The 13,731-nt window shown below is 45.8% G+C and overlaps 1 protein-coding gene across 1 annotated transcript in view; it reads right to left on the bottom strand.

The window, feature by feature from the left end:
• SIPA1L3 (signal induced proliferation associated 1 like 3) overlaps positions 1 to 13,731 on the bottom strand; it is a gene marked incomplete at its 5' end in the record, with an annotated part of 148,841 nt that overhangs the window by 93,814 nt on the left and 41,296 nt on the right. The window contains 2 exons of the mRNA XM_081106713.1: positions 6,892 to 7,468; positions 13,102 to 13,259. Of these exons, the coding sequence (XP_080962839.1) occupies positions 6,892 to 7,468; positions 13,102 to 13,259 (735 nt within the window). The remainder of the gene's footprint in view (positions 1 to 6,891; positions 7,469 to 13,101; positions 13,260 to 13,731) is intronic.

The raw sequence follows: 13,731 nt of genomic DNA, 5'->3' as shown, positions 1-13,731 counted from the left end.
AGCTGGGGTGCTAGGTGGGTAATGTGAGATGAAGGTTGGTGGAACCATGACCAAATGGTATGCTTTTTGTATCATCTAAAGGGGGCACCCAACCTCTGCTACAGCTGATTACTGTCCTGTGCAAACTCAGGCCATTTTTAAGAGAAGCCAGAGAGCTATATTCATATAAAATCCTTTGATGTTAAGGTTTGGTACCTAACTGAATATGTCTGGGGCTGCAGTCACCCTGCATGTTGAGACTGTCTCCCATGATAGGTTCCCCTGGCACCTTTAACACGCCTCGTGGTATTTAGGCCTCAGGTGGGAGCACCAGGAGGGCAGGCTTGGGCCCATCATAGTCACTGCTATATCTCAGCATTGCTCCACCAAGGGCCTGCACATAATAAAACTTCTTGATTTAGTAAAAGATGATGTCCGAATCCCAGTTCTGTGGGGAGGAAGGGTGTGGACTCCTCACCCTGAAGTACTTAAGAAAAGAGACTCACCATCATGAAGTCGTTTCAGATGGGCCAGCCCTTCACAGAAGATGGCTTATCATCACTACCTGGCCACCTGGTCTCTCAGTGGGCTTTGGGGCACTGAGATGGTGAGGAGGGCTGCAGAAGTGTGCTCTAGAAGCACCACACCCACAGTAGGCATGGGGTGGGCATGGGACAAAGTGGCACAAAGAGGATGTGGGGAGGAGAAACCAAGATGGCAGCATAGGTAAACACCTGAAATTGCTGCCTCGCAAAACCACTTCAAAAATACAACTAAAAGACAAAACGGACACCATCCAGAACCACAGGAAGGCTGGCTGAGTGGAAATTCTACAACTAGAGGGAAAGAGAAAAGCACACTGAGACTCAGAGGAGGTGCGGAAGTAAAGTGCAGAGATACGGAGGCGTGCGCGGAAAAGGCTGGCAACTGAGGACGTGGTTGTCTTTTTCAATCGGGAGGGAGTCTCAAGCTCCCGACTGCTCTGAACTCCAGTTCCGGGCAAGTATCTGGGGACCCAGACTCATACGGGGAGAAACTGGACTGTCTGGCATTGGGCAGAACTTGAGGGCGGCTTTCTCTAAGAGGTGCTTGCAGTGATTATTGGGACACTGAGACATAGGGCCTCTGAGGGCAGGGCTGAGGATCAGTCATAGCTGTTTGCTCCGCCCTGTTGATTCCCTGAGACCCCGCCTCACCCAAGCTGTGTGCAGAGGCTTTTGCATATGAATGACCTGGCCCTTTGCACTCTAAAATTACCTAACAAAATGCAGCTGGGTCAGAGAGACCCAGAACATCCAAAAGAAGGCCCAAGGCCCCACAGCAGCTTGCACTGCTTCACAGCTGGGCCTCATCTGGGCACCTCCAAACCCCAAACAAAGAAGAGGAATCTGCAGATCTCTCTGTAGCTCCTGCTGGGTAGCCTCAGGTAGAGGCTAAATTAGCACCTCCTTAGAGATCCAAGAGCCAGTCTACCTAGTGGTCAGAGTGGGACCATGCATATTACAACTCCTCAGATCCATAAGGGACACACTCAGGGGGCAGACTCAGTGAGCACCAAAGCCCCACTGAAGCAAGTCTTGCCCCATAAGGGTGTCTCCAGCACAGGAGTTCTCCCACCGTAGATACAGCAGATTCTCACAGCCAATTGGCCTGGAGGTCAATTCCTCCCAGTGATACCTACAACAATCAAGGCTTAATTACAACAAGACTGTGCACACAGCCCACAAGAGGGTGCGCCAAGAGTGTCAACCTCAGGTAATTGGGGAGGCTGAGTCACTGCGCCCTATAGGACACCTAGCACAGAAAGCCACTCTATCAACACAGGGAAGCAGCCAAAATGAGGATACAAAAAAACAGGTCACAAATGACAGAAATGGAGGAAAGCAAAATACTGGATATAGAGTTCAAAACCACAATTATAAGGTTACTCAAGAATCTTCTAGATAAACCACTGATAAATTTAGTGAGACCCTCCATAAATCTACTGAGACCCTTGAGGATATGAAAAAGGACCAACTAGAAATTAAGCATACACTGACTGAAATAACAAATATTGTACAGCCTTAACAAGTTTGGCTCAGTGGATAGAGCATCGGCCTGCGGACTCAAGGGTCCCAGGTTCAATTCCGGTCAAGGGCATGTACCTTGGTTGTGGGCACATCCCCAGTGGGGAATGTGCAGGAGGCAGCTGATCGATGTTTCTCTCTCATCGATGTTTCTAACTCTCTATCCCTCTCCCTTCCTCTCTGTAAAAAAGTCAATTATATATATATATATATATATATATATATATATATATATATATACACACACACACACACACACACACATATTCTTTAAAAAAGAATATTATACAGAGATCCAACGGCAGACTAGAGGATCCCAAGAATCAAGTCAAAGATTTGAAATATGAAGAAGCAAAAAAGACCCAACCGGAAAAACAAAAAGAAAAAAGAATCCAAAAATATGAAGAGAGTGTAAGGAGCCTCTGAGACAACTTCAAGCGTATCAACATCTGAATTATGGGGGTGCCAGAAGAAGAGAGAGAGCAAGACATTGAAAACCTATTTGAAGAAATAATGATAGAAAACTTCCCCTACCTGGTGAAAGAAATAGACTTACAAGTCCAGGAAGCGCAGAGAACCCCAAACAAAAGGAATCCTAAGAGGACCACACCAAGACACATCATAATTAAAATGCCAAGAGCAAAAGACAAAGAGAGAATCTTAAAAGCAGCAAGAGAAAAACAGTCAGTTACCTACAAGGGAGTACCCATATGACTGTCAGTTGATTTCTCAATAGAAACTATGCAGGCCAGAAGGGAATGGCAAGAAATATTCAAAGTGATGAATAGCAAGAACCTACAACCAAGATTACTTTACCCAGCAAAGCTATCATTCAGAATTGAAGGTCAGATAAAGAGCTTCACAGATAAGAAAAAGCTAAAGGAGTTCATCACCACCAAACCAGTATTATATGAAATGCTGAAAGGTATCCTTTAAGAAGAGGAAGAAGAAGAAAAAGGTAAAGAAACAAGTTATGAACAACAAATACACATCTATCAACAAGTGAATCTAAAAATCAAGGGAATACAGAATCTGATGAACAGAATAAACTGGTGAATATAATAGAATCAGGAGCATAGAAAGGGAGTGGACTGACTATTCTTGGGGGGGGGGGAGGAAGGGTGTGGGGGGTGCGGGAAGAGACTAGACAAAAATCGTACACCTATGGATGAGGACAGTGAGGGGGGTAAGGGCAAAGGGTGGGGTGGGAACCGGGTGGAGGGGAGTTATGAGGGGAAAAAAGAGGAACAACTGTAATAATCTGAACAATAAAGATTTAATTTAAAAAAATAGGTGAAAGAAGACTGGGCTTTGGGCAGTGAACATACAATGCAATATGCAGGCAATGTATTACAGAATTGTACAATTGAAACTTGTATAATGTTATTAACCAATGTTATCCCAATATATTTAATTTTAAATAAAGAACCAGATGAAAAAAAAAAAGGATGTGGGTAAAATGTGCAATCTGCTGTCAGGATTTGGGGAGGAAGAACTCAGGCACTTAACTCACTCTGGGTCCTGGGCAAGCCACTTTACCTCTCTGCGCCTCAGTTTCCTCAACTTCACAGATGACAATGGTATTTCCCTTACTGGGCCCTTTTGAGGGAGAAATGCAAAGTTGCACAAGGCGTTGAGCAGGGTCTGACACAGTCCTCCATAAATGTTCATTTTTGCTTTTACTACAGGGTGGTATACATGCATGCATTCAGTACAAGTTCACTGAATGTTTACTGCAATACCAGGTGCTGGACTCGGTGCTGAGAATAGTGGTGAACAACATATATAAAAAAACACTTCAAATGGTGGTAAGTTATGGGGAAAATTAAAGCGGGGCAATGGGTGGAGAGGGTTTACAATTTTAGATAACGAGGCCTCACTGACAAAGTGACATATAAATAAAGGCCTGTAGGAGAGGAGGAAGTGAGCCATGTGCAGATCAAGAAAATTGTTCCAGTGAGAGGGCACAGGCAGTGCAAAGGCCCTGAGGTTGGATGCCTGCCTAGCACACTGAGGAAACATCAAAAATCTGTGTGCCTGGAGCAGAGCAGTGATGAGAGATGAGGTCAGAGAGGCTGACCTCATGTAGGACCTCACGGGCCACCATAAGGACTTTGGCTTTACCTAGAGTGAGCTGAGGATTTTGAGCACAGCAGTGACATGATCAGGTACCTCTGACTACCATGCTGAGAACAGATCATAGGGCAGCAAAGATGGACGCAAGGGAGACTGTAAGGAGGCTATTGGATAGTCTAGGAAAGGCCAGGGTGGAGGCAGTAGAAGCCTAGGAGTAGCTGGATGTGCCTACTGGACGTGGAGCTGACAGACTGGATGTGGGTGTGACAGAAAGAGGGGAGCAAGGCTGATGCCAAGGCTTCTGACCTCAACAAATGAAGTGCCAACTTGTGCTTTACTGAGACAGAAAAACTCTGGGAGGCAGGGGCAGGAAAACTAGGAGTTTGCTCTTGGACGTGTTTTTAGGGGCTTATAGACACTCAAATGGACATGCTGAGTAAGCAGTAAGCTACCAGTCTTGAGTTAGGGCACAAATCGATTTTGGAGTCAGAAACACCTGGATTCAGATCCTAGTCTGCCATCTACTGGCTGTATGACCTTATGTGAGTACCTATACTTCTCTGAGTCTCAATTTCCTCATCTGTCAAGTGGGTATAAGAACAGCACTTATACTCCATGGGGGTGGTTGGAGGATTGTGAAATCATGCATGTAAAATGATTACACAGAAGCAGGGTTCAATAAACTCTTTCAACTAACCAACTAATCAGTACTGATTGAACAGCTACTATGTGCCAGCCCTTATCTACAGAAATGAGATAAGTGAGCAAAGCAGAGGCTCTGGTTCATGGACTTCATATCCCAATGGAAAATCTAAATACCAAACCTGAGCATGAATTTTGGAGTGAGGGAAGCTGAGAGTAGGGCTTTACCAATCCAACTTGAACTGAATCACAGAGTGCAAAGGCCTAGAAAGGCAAAGATAGCCAGCTGACAGTGGCATCCAGAGGCCACAGCCCACCAAGTCAAGCAAGCTTATCTAAGCAATATAACTCATCCAATGCTTAAAACTTCCATGTGACGTAGGATGATTATCATTCCCATTTTTAGATGGAGAAACTGAGTCACATAGCAGTTAAGCAAATTGGCTCAAGGTCACACAGCTGGTAAGTGGCAGTGCCAGGACTTGAAGGCAGGTCTTCAGATTCTTGAACCTGTGTTCTTGGCTCCTGTGCTACACTACCTTCTCTATTTCGCACCCAAGACGTGCCATTCTGTTCAATTCACTAACAGCCAATCACTGACCACAGCATTCCTTCTCATGGACCTCAGATGTGGCCTGAGTACTTTTTGTTTTAAATTTAAATTTACTGATTTAAGAGAGAGAAAGGGAGAGGGGGAGAGAGGGGGAGAGAGGGAGAGGGAGAGGGAGAGGGAGAGGGAGAGGGAGAGAGAGAGAGAGAGAGAGAGAGAGAGAGAGAGAGAGAGGAGGGAGGGAGAGAGGGAGAAAGGGAGAGAGAGATTGATTTGTTGTTCCACTTATTTATACATTCATTGGTTGATTCTTGTATGTTCCCTGACTGGGGATTGAACCTGTAAACTTGGTGCATTGAAACAATGCTCTAACCAATTGAGATACCCAGTCAAGGCCAATCTGAGCACTTCTTAGCACAATGCTACAAGCAGTTGTTAGGAAGTTGTTACCTGACTTGAAACCAATCTGTCACCCTTGGTTTGGCCAGTGGTCTGAGTCTGAGCTGCCCACCAGGGTAAGATTTCTATCCATACTGAATCTTTGTCTTTTAATAGAAGTAGTTAAATCGTTCACATTTATTGTGATTACTGATGTGGAATTATTCCTGCCATATAATTTTATGGTGTTTTTTAAAATGAATTTTTAAAAATTGATTTCAGAGAGAGGAAGGGAGAGGGAGAGAGGGATAGAAACATCAATGATGAGAATGCCCCCTGCATTGCCTCTACTGGGGATCGAGCCTGCAACCTGGGTCTGTGCCCTGACTGGGAATCTCTTGGTTCCTGGGTCGATGCTCAACCACTTAGCCACACAGGCTGGGCTGTTTTGTTTCTTTTATCATGCTTTCTGATATCTCTCCCCTTCCCTCCCTGCCCTCCACCCCCTCCCCCAACCCCAGCTTATGCCCTGTCCTTGAATGGCCTGGAAGCTTTTCACTCTATTAATTCTTCTGGGAGGTAACCTTACATTTTTAATATAAGCTTAAACTTATGTTTTCTATCAACATCTAGAGCAGCGGTTCTCAACCTGTGGGTCTCAACCCCTTTGAGGGTCAAACAACCCTTTCACAGGGGTTGCCTAAGACCATCAGAAAACATATATATAATTACATATTGTTTTTGTGATAAATCACTATGCTTTAATTATGTTCAATTTGTAACAATGAAATACATCCTGCTTATCAGATATTTACATTACGATTCATAACAGCAGCAAAATTAGTTATGAAGTAGCAACGGAAATAATTTTATGGTTGGGGGTCACCACAACATGAGGAACTGTATTAAAGGGTCTTGGCTTTAGGAAGGTTGAGAACTACTGACCTAGAGTGAATAAATATGCCTTTGTTCTCCTAAGGTATTGACATGGACAATCTCAGATCCCTGACCCACACCTTCCCCAGAAAAAACTTAGGCTGTAGCAACCAGTACACCCCTATGTATAAGGGACAATTTTGATTCTTTTGGGGCCAATTAGGGTCCTGGCCTAATTGACAGGGCAAGGGAAGGCATTTCAGTGGTTCCTAAGGCCTCTGCCAAACCACAGAACCGCTGTAGCCCTTGCTGTCTCGACCTTACCTTCAGTCTCTGGACAATGTCCCTTATGTCCTCCACAGAGCCCTCTGTGGTCCGCAGGAAGATGTGGTCCCCTCGCCCATAGAAGATTTTTAGCGTTGAGGAGTCTGGGGTCCAGCCAATGACATCCCCGCAGTAGCAGTTGAATACCACCTCCTTGGTGTGTAGGTCCAGGAGTACCACAAACTCGTTGGAAATGCCCAAAATGCAGTCGATTTCCATCCCCTGGCCATAGTCCTGAGCCGCGACCCTCCAGGCGATGGCCCCCGAGCTGTGCTGCTCAGCGCCCGCCCGAGCTTTGGTCTTCTCCTTCTTCTTGGAGGTCAGGGAGATGAGGTTGAATTTGCCAGTGGAATCGATGGGTGTGTTGGAGATACAGTTTTCTGCCAGATCCTTGAGGTACTCTTGGCGGGTCCTGGTGGCCATAGTGTGGAACTTGTCGGACTTGTGTGCAGCATTCTCTGCATTAATCACCTTGGCCAACAAGAAGTCTCTGAAGACATCAGATTTTCGGAATGTGGTTCCACTGGGGATGGGGGGACCAAAAGGAGGAGCATCTTTGGATCGGGTCACAGCCATACTGAAGAGGGAGAAATCATTTAGATGGTAGAAAGAAAGGCACTTGAGATCCCCTTCAGAAAGAAAATATACGATCAGAAACAGAGCTCACCTTTTTAAGAATGGAAGTTTACCTCTAATTAGTTAGTTGCTAGCTAACTAGACTGGAAACTTTAGAAAGTCTTAGGGCACATACATGCATTTTTTACTTCTTATACAGTAGATGTTATAATACCTGTTGATATTTAAAGAATAATTCTCCTGCACTATTTAACTTCAAATATTCTCATTTTACATATATATAGACTGGGGTACTTTAGAATCTGGCAAAAATTCACTCCTTCCTTTCCTTTGTGGACAGGTCTACCCCTACCTCACTGATCATGGGCCTGGTCACATGATTTGATTTAGTCAATGACTGTCAAGCAAAGGCATGCAATGTGTGTGTGTGTGGGGGGGTGGGGGGGTGGGTAGGGGGTGGTGGGTGGGAGCTGGGCTCGCTTCCTGTGCTCCTGCCATGAGATGAGTACGCTCTAAATGGCCTACCGGTCCCAGAGGGATGAGGGCCACTTGGAGCAGACATAGACCCGACCTGTGCCCTGGAGAAAAGGCCAGCTAGACCACAGCTCACCTGCAAATGTGTGAGTCACTGAGTTTAAGGGGGGCAAAGGGGAGTCAAGCAGTATTACTACAGAACGCCTGAGTGATATAAATCATCTCAACAAGGTCATTTTGAAAATTCATTGTGATAGGAAGTTAGAATGGGACCCTGTCTACTTCAGTTTTGACCAAGATGCCACCATGATAAAAATCAGATAGCAACTGAGAATGAAAAAGAGGAAATGATATAAAACCTGTTCCCCCAAATTCCTCACCCACTATGCAAACTATAGAGAGAGGGAGGTAATGTTTAGGGAAAGCTGGGTGGAGCCCCATTATCCTTGCTCCACCCCCAGCTAGGGGCCTTCTAGGTGATCCTTATAATTGGAGGAGCCCGGAGAGCATGCAGCCAGCTTCAATCAGTCTCAGTGACACTGCCTGGACTCATTTTTCCCTTGCGCTCCAACCCTGGACAGGTGAGACATGGCTGTCAGCAGGACTGGGGGAGGAAGTGCAAGGTGGAGAAACAGAGGAGAGGTAAACCTCCCTGCACCTGATCCACAGAGGCTTTCAGGCAGAAGCAGCCCTGACCCTCTATGGAGGAAAGAATGTGGAGATTTGATGAGTATCTTTGCACATTCTAATGAGCAAACTGAGTCAAGAACCAGTGGCTAAAAGACAGATAATTTCTAACATCAAGCAAATAGGTGTGGCATCTGCCAAAGTGATCACCCAGGACTGGGGAGGATGACTCTTGATGAAAGACATTTCAAGGGGCTCAGAGTCACCGCGAGTTATACTGTTTAAATACGATGATTAAAAAATGGTACGAGTTGCTGTAAATGAGTGAGCAATAAGTTCGGTAAGTTTTTCTTAGAGTACGATACTGGGCCTCTACAACAACTTCAACTCGAGAGTATGGTGTTAGAAAAGACTTCCTGCTCAGTGGTTGAACCAGGAGGCTACAGTTCAATTCCTGGTCAGGGCACATGCCTGGGTTGCAAGCTAGATCCCCAATGTGGGGTGTGTAGGAGGCAGCCTATCAATGATTCCCTCTCATTATTGATATTTCTACCTCTCTCTCCCTCCCTCTCTGAAATAAATTTTAAATATATATATATATATATATATATATATATATATATATGGAGAGAGAGAGAGAGAGAGAGAGAGAGAGAGAGAGAGAGAGAGAGAAAGAGAGATTTCCTGTTTCTCTTCCTACTGTAGGACAATTTTTTAAATAATGAGATTTTTAAAAAAGTATTTTTTAATCCTCACCTGAGGATATTTTTCCATTGATTCTTTTTTTTTTAAAAATATATTTTATTGATTTTTTACAGAGAGGAAGGGAGAGAGATAGAGAGTTAGAAACATCGATGAGAGAGAAACATCGATCAGCTGCCTCCTGCACATCTCCCACCCAGGTACATGCCCTTGACCAGAATCGAACCTGGGACCTCTCAGTCCGCAGGCCGATGCTCTATCCACTGAGCCAAACCGGTTTCGGCTCCATTGATTCTTGAAAAAAATACTTTTATTGATCTCAGAGAGGAAGGGAGAGGGAGAGAGAAATAGAAACGTCAATGATGAGAAAGAATCATTGATTGGCTGCCTCCTGCACGCCCCCCACCGGGGATGGAGCCTGCAACCCGGGCATGCACCCCCAATGGGATTCGAACCCGGGACCTTCAGTCCACAGGCCGACGCTCCATCCACTCAGCCAAACAAGCCAGGACTCCACTGATTTTTTTAGAGTGTAAGAGAGAAGGAAAGACAGAAAGAAATATTGATGTGAGAGAAACACATTGGTTGCCTCCTGCATGAGCCGAGAAGCCTGCAACCGAGGTATGTGCCCTTGACCGAAATAAAATCTGGGATCCTTCGGTCCACTGAGCCAAACCAGGTAGGGCTAAATAATGAGAGTCTTGATTAAAACATATTCCATGAACCCCAAATACCATGTAAGCTTATTGGTTTTGACTCCCAACACAAGGTGGCCAGTACAACATTCATTTGACAACCATTTCTGGGATGCCCACTCCTTGGGCATTGGGATATAGTGGTCCCTACCCTCCTGAGCCTTTAATCTAGGAGGAGAGACATACTAAACATACTCACAAATTAACTTATAAAGACAAAAAAGGAAATGGATATGACAGAACAATAGAAGGACCTGATTTGGACAGGGGGAATCCGAGAGGGCCTCTCTGAGGAAGTGACAATGAAGCTGGGATCTAAGGCTGAGCAGGAGCCAGAGGAAGAGCTAAAGGGAGGGTGCAGCATGTGCCTGACCAGGAAAGAGAAAGAGGTCAGAAAGCAAAGAGCAGGAGACTGGTAAGGTTACCAGGGGCCAGGCCAAGCAGGACTTTGGTGGTGTGTTAGCACTTTTCATCCTGATCATGAGAATAAGCAAGTATTTAACCTTGTGGGCATGGCCTTATCCCCAGGCAGAGAGGGATGGATGAGATGACCTCACCGTCTCTCTAATTAAACAACAATGCATTCAGACTGTGCTTTACAGATGTGAATAGCTTTGCAATTTCTTCATTCAGCATGTGGCTGTTTATAGTGACAGATTTTGGCTTTTCCCACAGTCCTGATTTGTAATTTTAAAAATCATGAAACTGTAAGCTGCTGAAGATTTCTGGACAATCAGAACAGCTGGATTCTAACTTCCCTAACAGGAGGGGCTGGATTTTCACAGCTCCCAGGCTACAGGGATGCTGGTGTACTATTTGGAAACAGCACTTTTGAAATGGGAAAGGAGAACAACTTGTCCCACCACCAGGAGATGGTGTGACACCAGGTCATCTGCTCACTGTAGCTCACTAAGTATTTCTAGAGTATTCACAATTATTCAACAACTATTTTCTCAGTGTCCCCAGTGTTTGGGTCAGACATCTGTCTAGCCAGCAAAAATGTCTTGAGGCCCCACTTATGGCAAGGATTGTGCCGTGATAGACACATGAAGATGAACATGACACAAGGTTACCTTCAAGGGAGGCAAGGGCCATCTCACTAAGTCATTTTGAAAGTGTGATGAGTGCTGTGACAAACATGTTTGGGAACACAGCGGGGACAGGGTAAGGTTTGTCTAGAGAGGAGCTGCCTGTGGGGAAAGAGGTAAGGAGGGTGAGGTTGCAGCTTTGATTGTATCTCTAACATTTTCTTTCTTAAAAATAAAGAGGAGAGAGCTGAAACAAATATGGCAGAATGTTAACATCTGTTAAATCTGGTTGTAGGTACAGGGGCTTCTGTTGTATTATTTCCTGTTCTTTTTAGGGTGGCGAGGAAGGGGAGAAGAACCACCCAACCTTGCTCAGCCTCTGCCTCTGATGTGTGATGAGCGGACAACTTCCTCCTCCAAATGTGTGCATGTACCCATGCACAGCCAAGAACAACTCCATCTTCCCTCACCAGGGCTATCTTTCAACTGCCGAGGAGCATGGGACATCATCTGAGTGACCTCAAGCCACAAGGCATAGGCACTTGCAGCTGCTGCTGAAACAAATGGGTGAGGGGTGGCAGGGGTGGAGCGGGGGGCTCAGGCCTGGGCCTGTGTTGCATGGAGGCCCTGCCACACATCCAGCACAATGGTCCTTAACAGCAAGTGCCACATACTGGGACCCCCCTCTCTTCTCTCAGACACTAGCTGAGAAGAAACTGTTAGATTCTGGCAATTCCACCAAGGCTACCAATGCACCCACGGACATATCCTTTGACTTCATCTCTCCATTTTTAGGAATTTCTCCAGCTGTCTACTTGGACATGTGTACAATAAGAGTACAAATAGTTATTCATTGCAGGATGTACTGTAATAGCAGGTGACAGGAAACAACCCAAATGACAGGGATGGAGGAAGATTCTCAGGCATCCCTATGATGGAATATTGCACAGTCATAAGGAATGAAAAAGCACTTTGTGTTTTGGTTTGGAAAGATCTCAAGGACTATCGAGTGAAAAAAATATAAGGTGCAGGACAGTGTGTGTGATATGCTACCTTCTGTATTAAAAAGGTAGAAAAGAAAAACCTATAAGTATTTGCCTGTATGTGCACAAAATATCAGAATGTTACCAGGAGTTGCCTCTGTAAGGGCAACTGGGCTGGTGTGGGGTCAAAGGTGGGAGACTTGGATCACTTTCTACTGTTTAATTTTACCTTTTCTATCTTTTGAATTTCAAATCGTTTTCAAAAGACGGGAAATATCACTTCCTAGCCCATTTCCCAGAGTTTGCAGCGCTGTTCTAGGGTAAACTGCTGACCCTGGGCCTGAACTATTCATTGGCTGGTTTTCCAAGGACCACAAATCTACCTCACCCCACACCCAGAGTGCTTTTTATTTGGGGACCGGGTGACAACATGTGCTTGGAGAAGATACTGAATGGTTTGAGGCCTGTGTTACTTGTTGATCAGTAAACCAAAAACCTCAGCAGTACCTCCCGAGGGGGTTCCTGCCTGCCCTGCCTCCATCCTTCCCTCTACCAACTTCCCCTTGGGACCTTACTCCTCACACACCTGATGCCTAGGTGCAGCTAGTGGTTTTGCTCTTGGATGGGTACCTGAGCCCCAGCCAGGTCAACAAGCCTCAATCCTGGAGCTTCTTTTCCTGGAAAAGGCAAACTCTCTTTTTGCTGGATTTGCAGCTGGAAGGATGTTGTGCTCAGAGCTGCCAGCAAATAAAGCAACGTACGGGACAATGGAACAGATCTAGTTAGGCCTGAACTTGTTATTTGTGAGCCGGTATATACAACTGCCTTCTTGCCTTAAGTCAGATAGAGGTGAGTTTTCTCAAAATTCCTGGAAAATATAAAAATTGGGACACTATGCCCCTTTCTGGCTGAGAATCATTCTCTTACAGGGTGGGGGAGGGTGTGGAAAGAGCTCCCCTGCTGAAGCACAAATACGAAATACAGGAGGCACCCCACTTGAGCTATCTCACTGCTCACTATCTGTCTCTCTGCATGCTGGAAATAGCTTTTGGGATTTAAGAAAATAGGAGTGGGGTGGGGCAATCCCCTGGGTGGCTCCTTGGAGCCATGTGGGGAGGTACATACCTGTAGCCAACATTGTCAGTGCAGGGGTTGTGGGCTCGGATAATGATAAAGACATGCTGAAAGTGTGAGCGGATGTTCTTGGGAGTGAAAGGCAGTGCCCCCGGCTCCTGGAAGATGATGGTCACAATGTCGTTTCCTATGTGCCTCTTCCGTAGAAGCTGGTAAATGGGAAACAGAGTGGGAGAGAAAAGCGTCAAAATTCGACTTGGCTCCAGGATCTTGTTTGGACCATCACAGCAGTCTCCTCACTTCTCGCTATTCCCACCTCATCCCATAGTCTGAGGGAACCGGGACACCTGGGTCAATCATGTCCCTCCTTGCTCAGAGACCTCCTGTGGCTCACTCAGGGCAAGGACCAAGTCCCCAAATGGCCCAGGGAACTCCAGGCATGCTGTCCCTGTCACCTCTCTGACATCTCTGTTCACGCTCCCCCTTGCTCACTGCTCCAGCCACAATGGCTTCTCTCTGTTCCTCAAACATACCAGAAACATTTCCTCCTCAAGGCCTCTGCATAAGGCCTCTTGCCTGGAACATTCTTCCTGCAGATCCCCACATGGCTCCCTCCTGGTCTTGGCTGAAATGTCACCCTCCCACAGAGGCCTTTGCTGAGTGTATTATCCAAGATCTCAC

The sequence above is a fragment of the Myotis nattereri genome, assembly GCF_964212035.1.
Source record: "Myotis nattereri genome assembly, chromosome: 15".
Taxonomy (NCBI): Eukaryota; Metazoa; Chordata; class Mammalia; order Chiroptera; family Vespertilionidae; genus Myotis; species Myotis nattereri.
The sequence above is the reverse complement of the archived record's forward strand: the minus strand, read 5'-3'. Positions and strand labels throughout refer to the sequence as shown.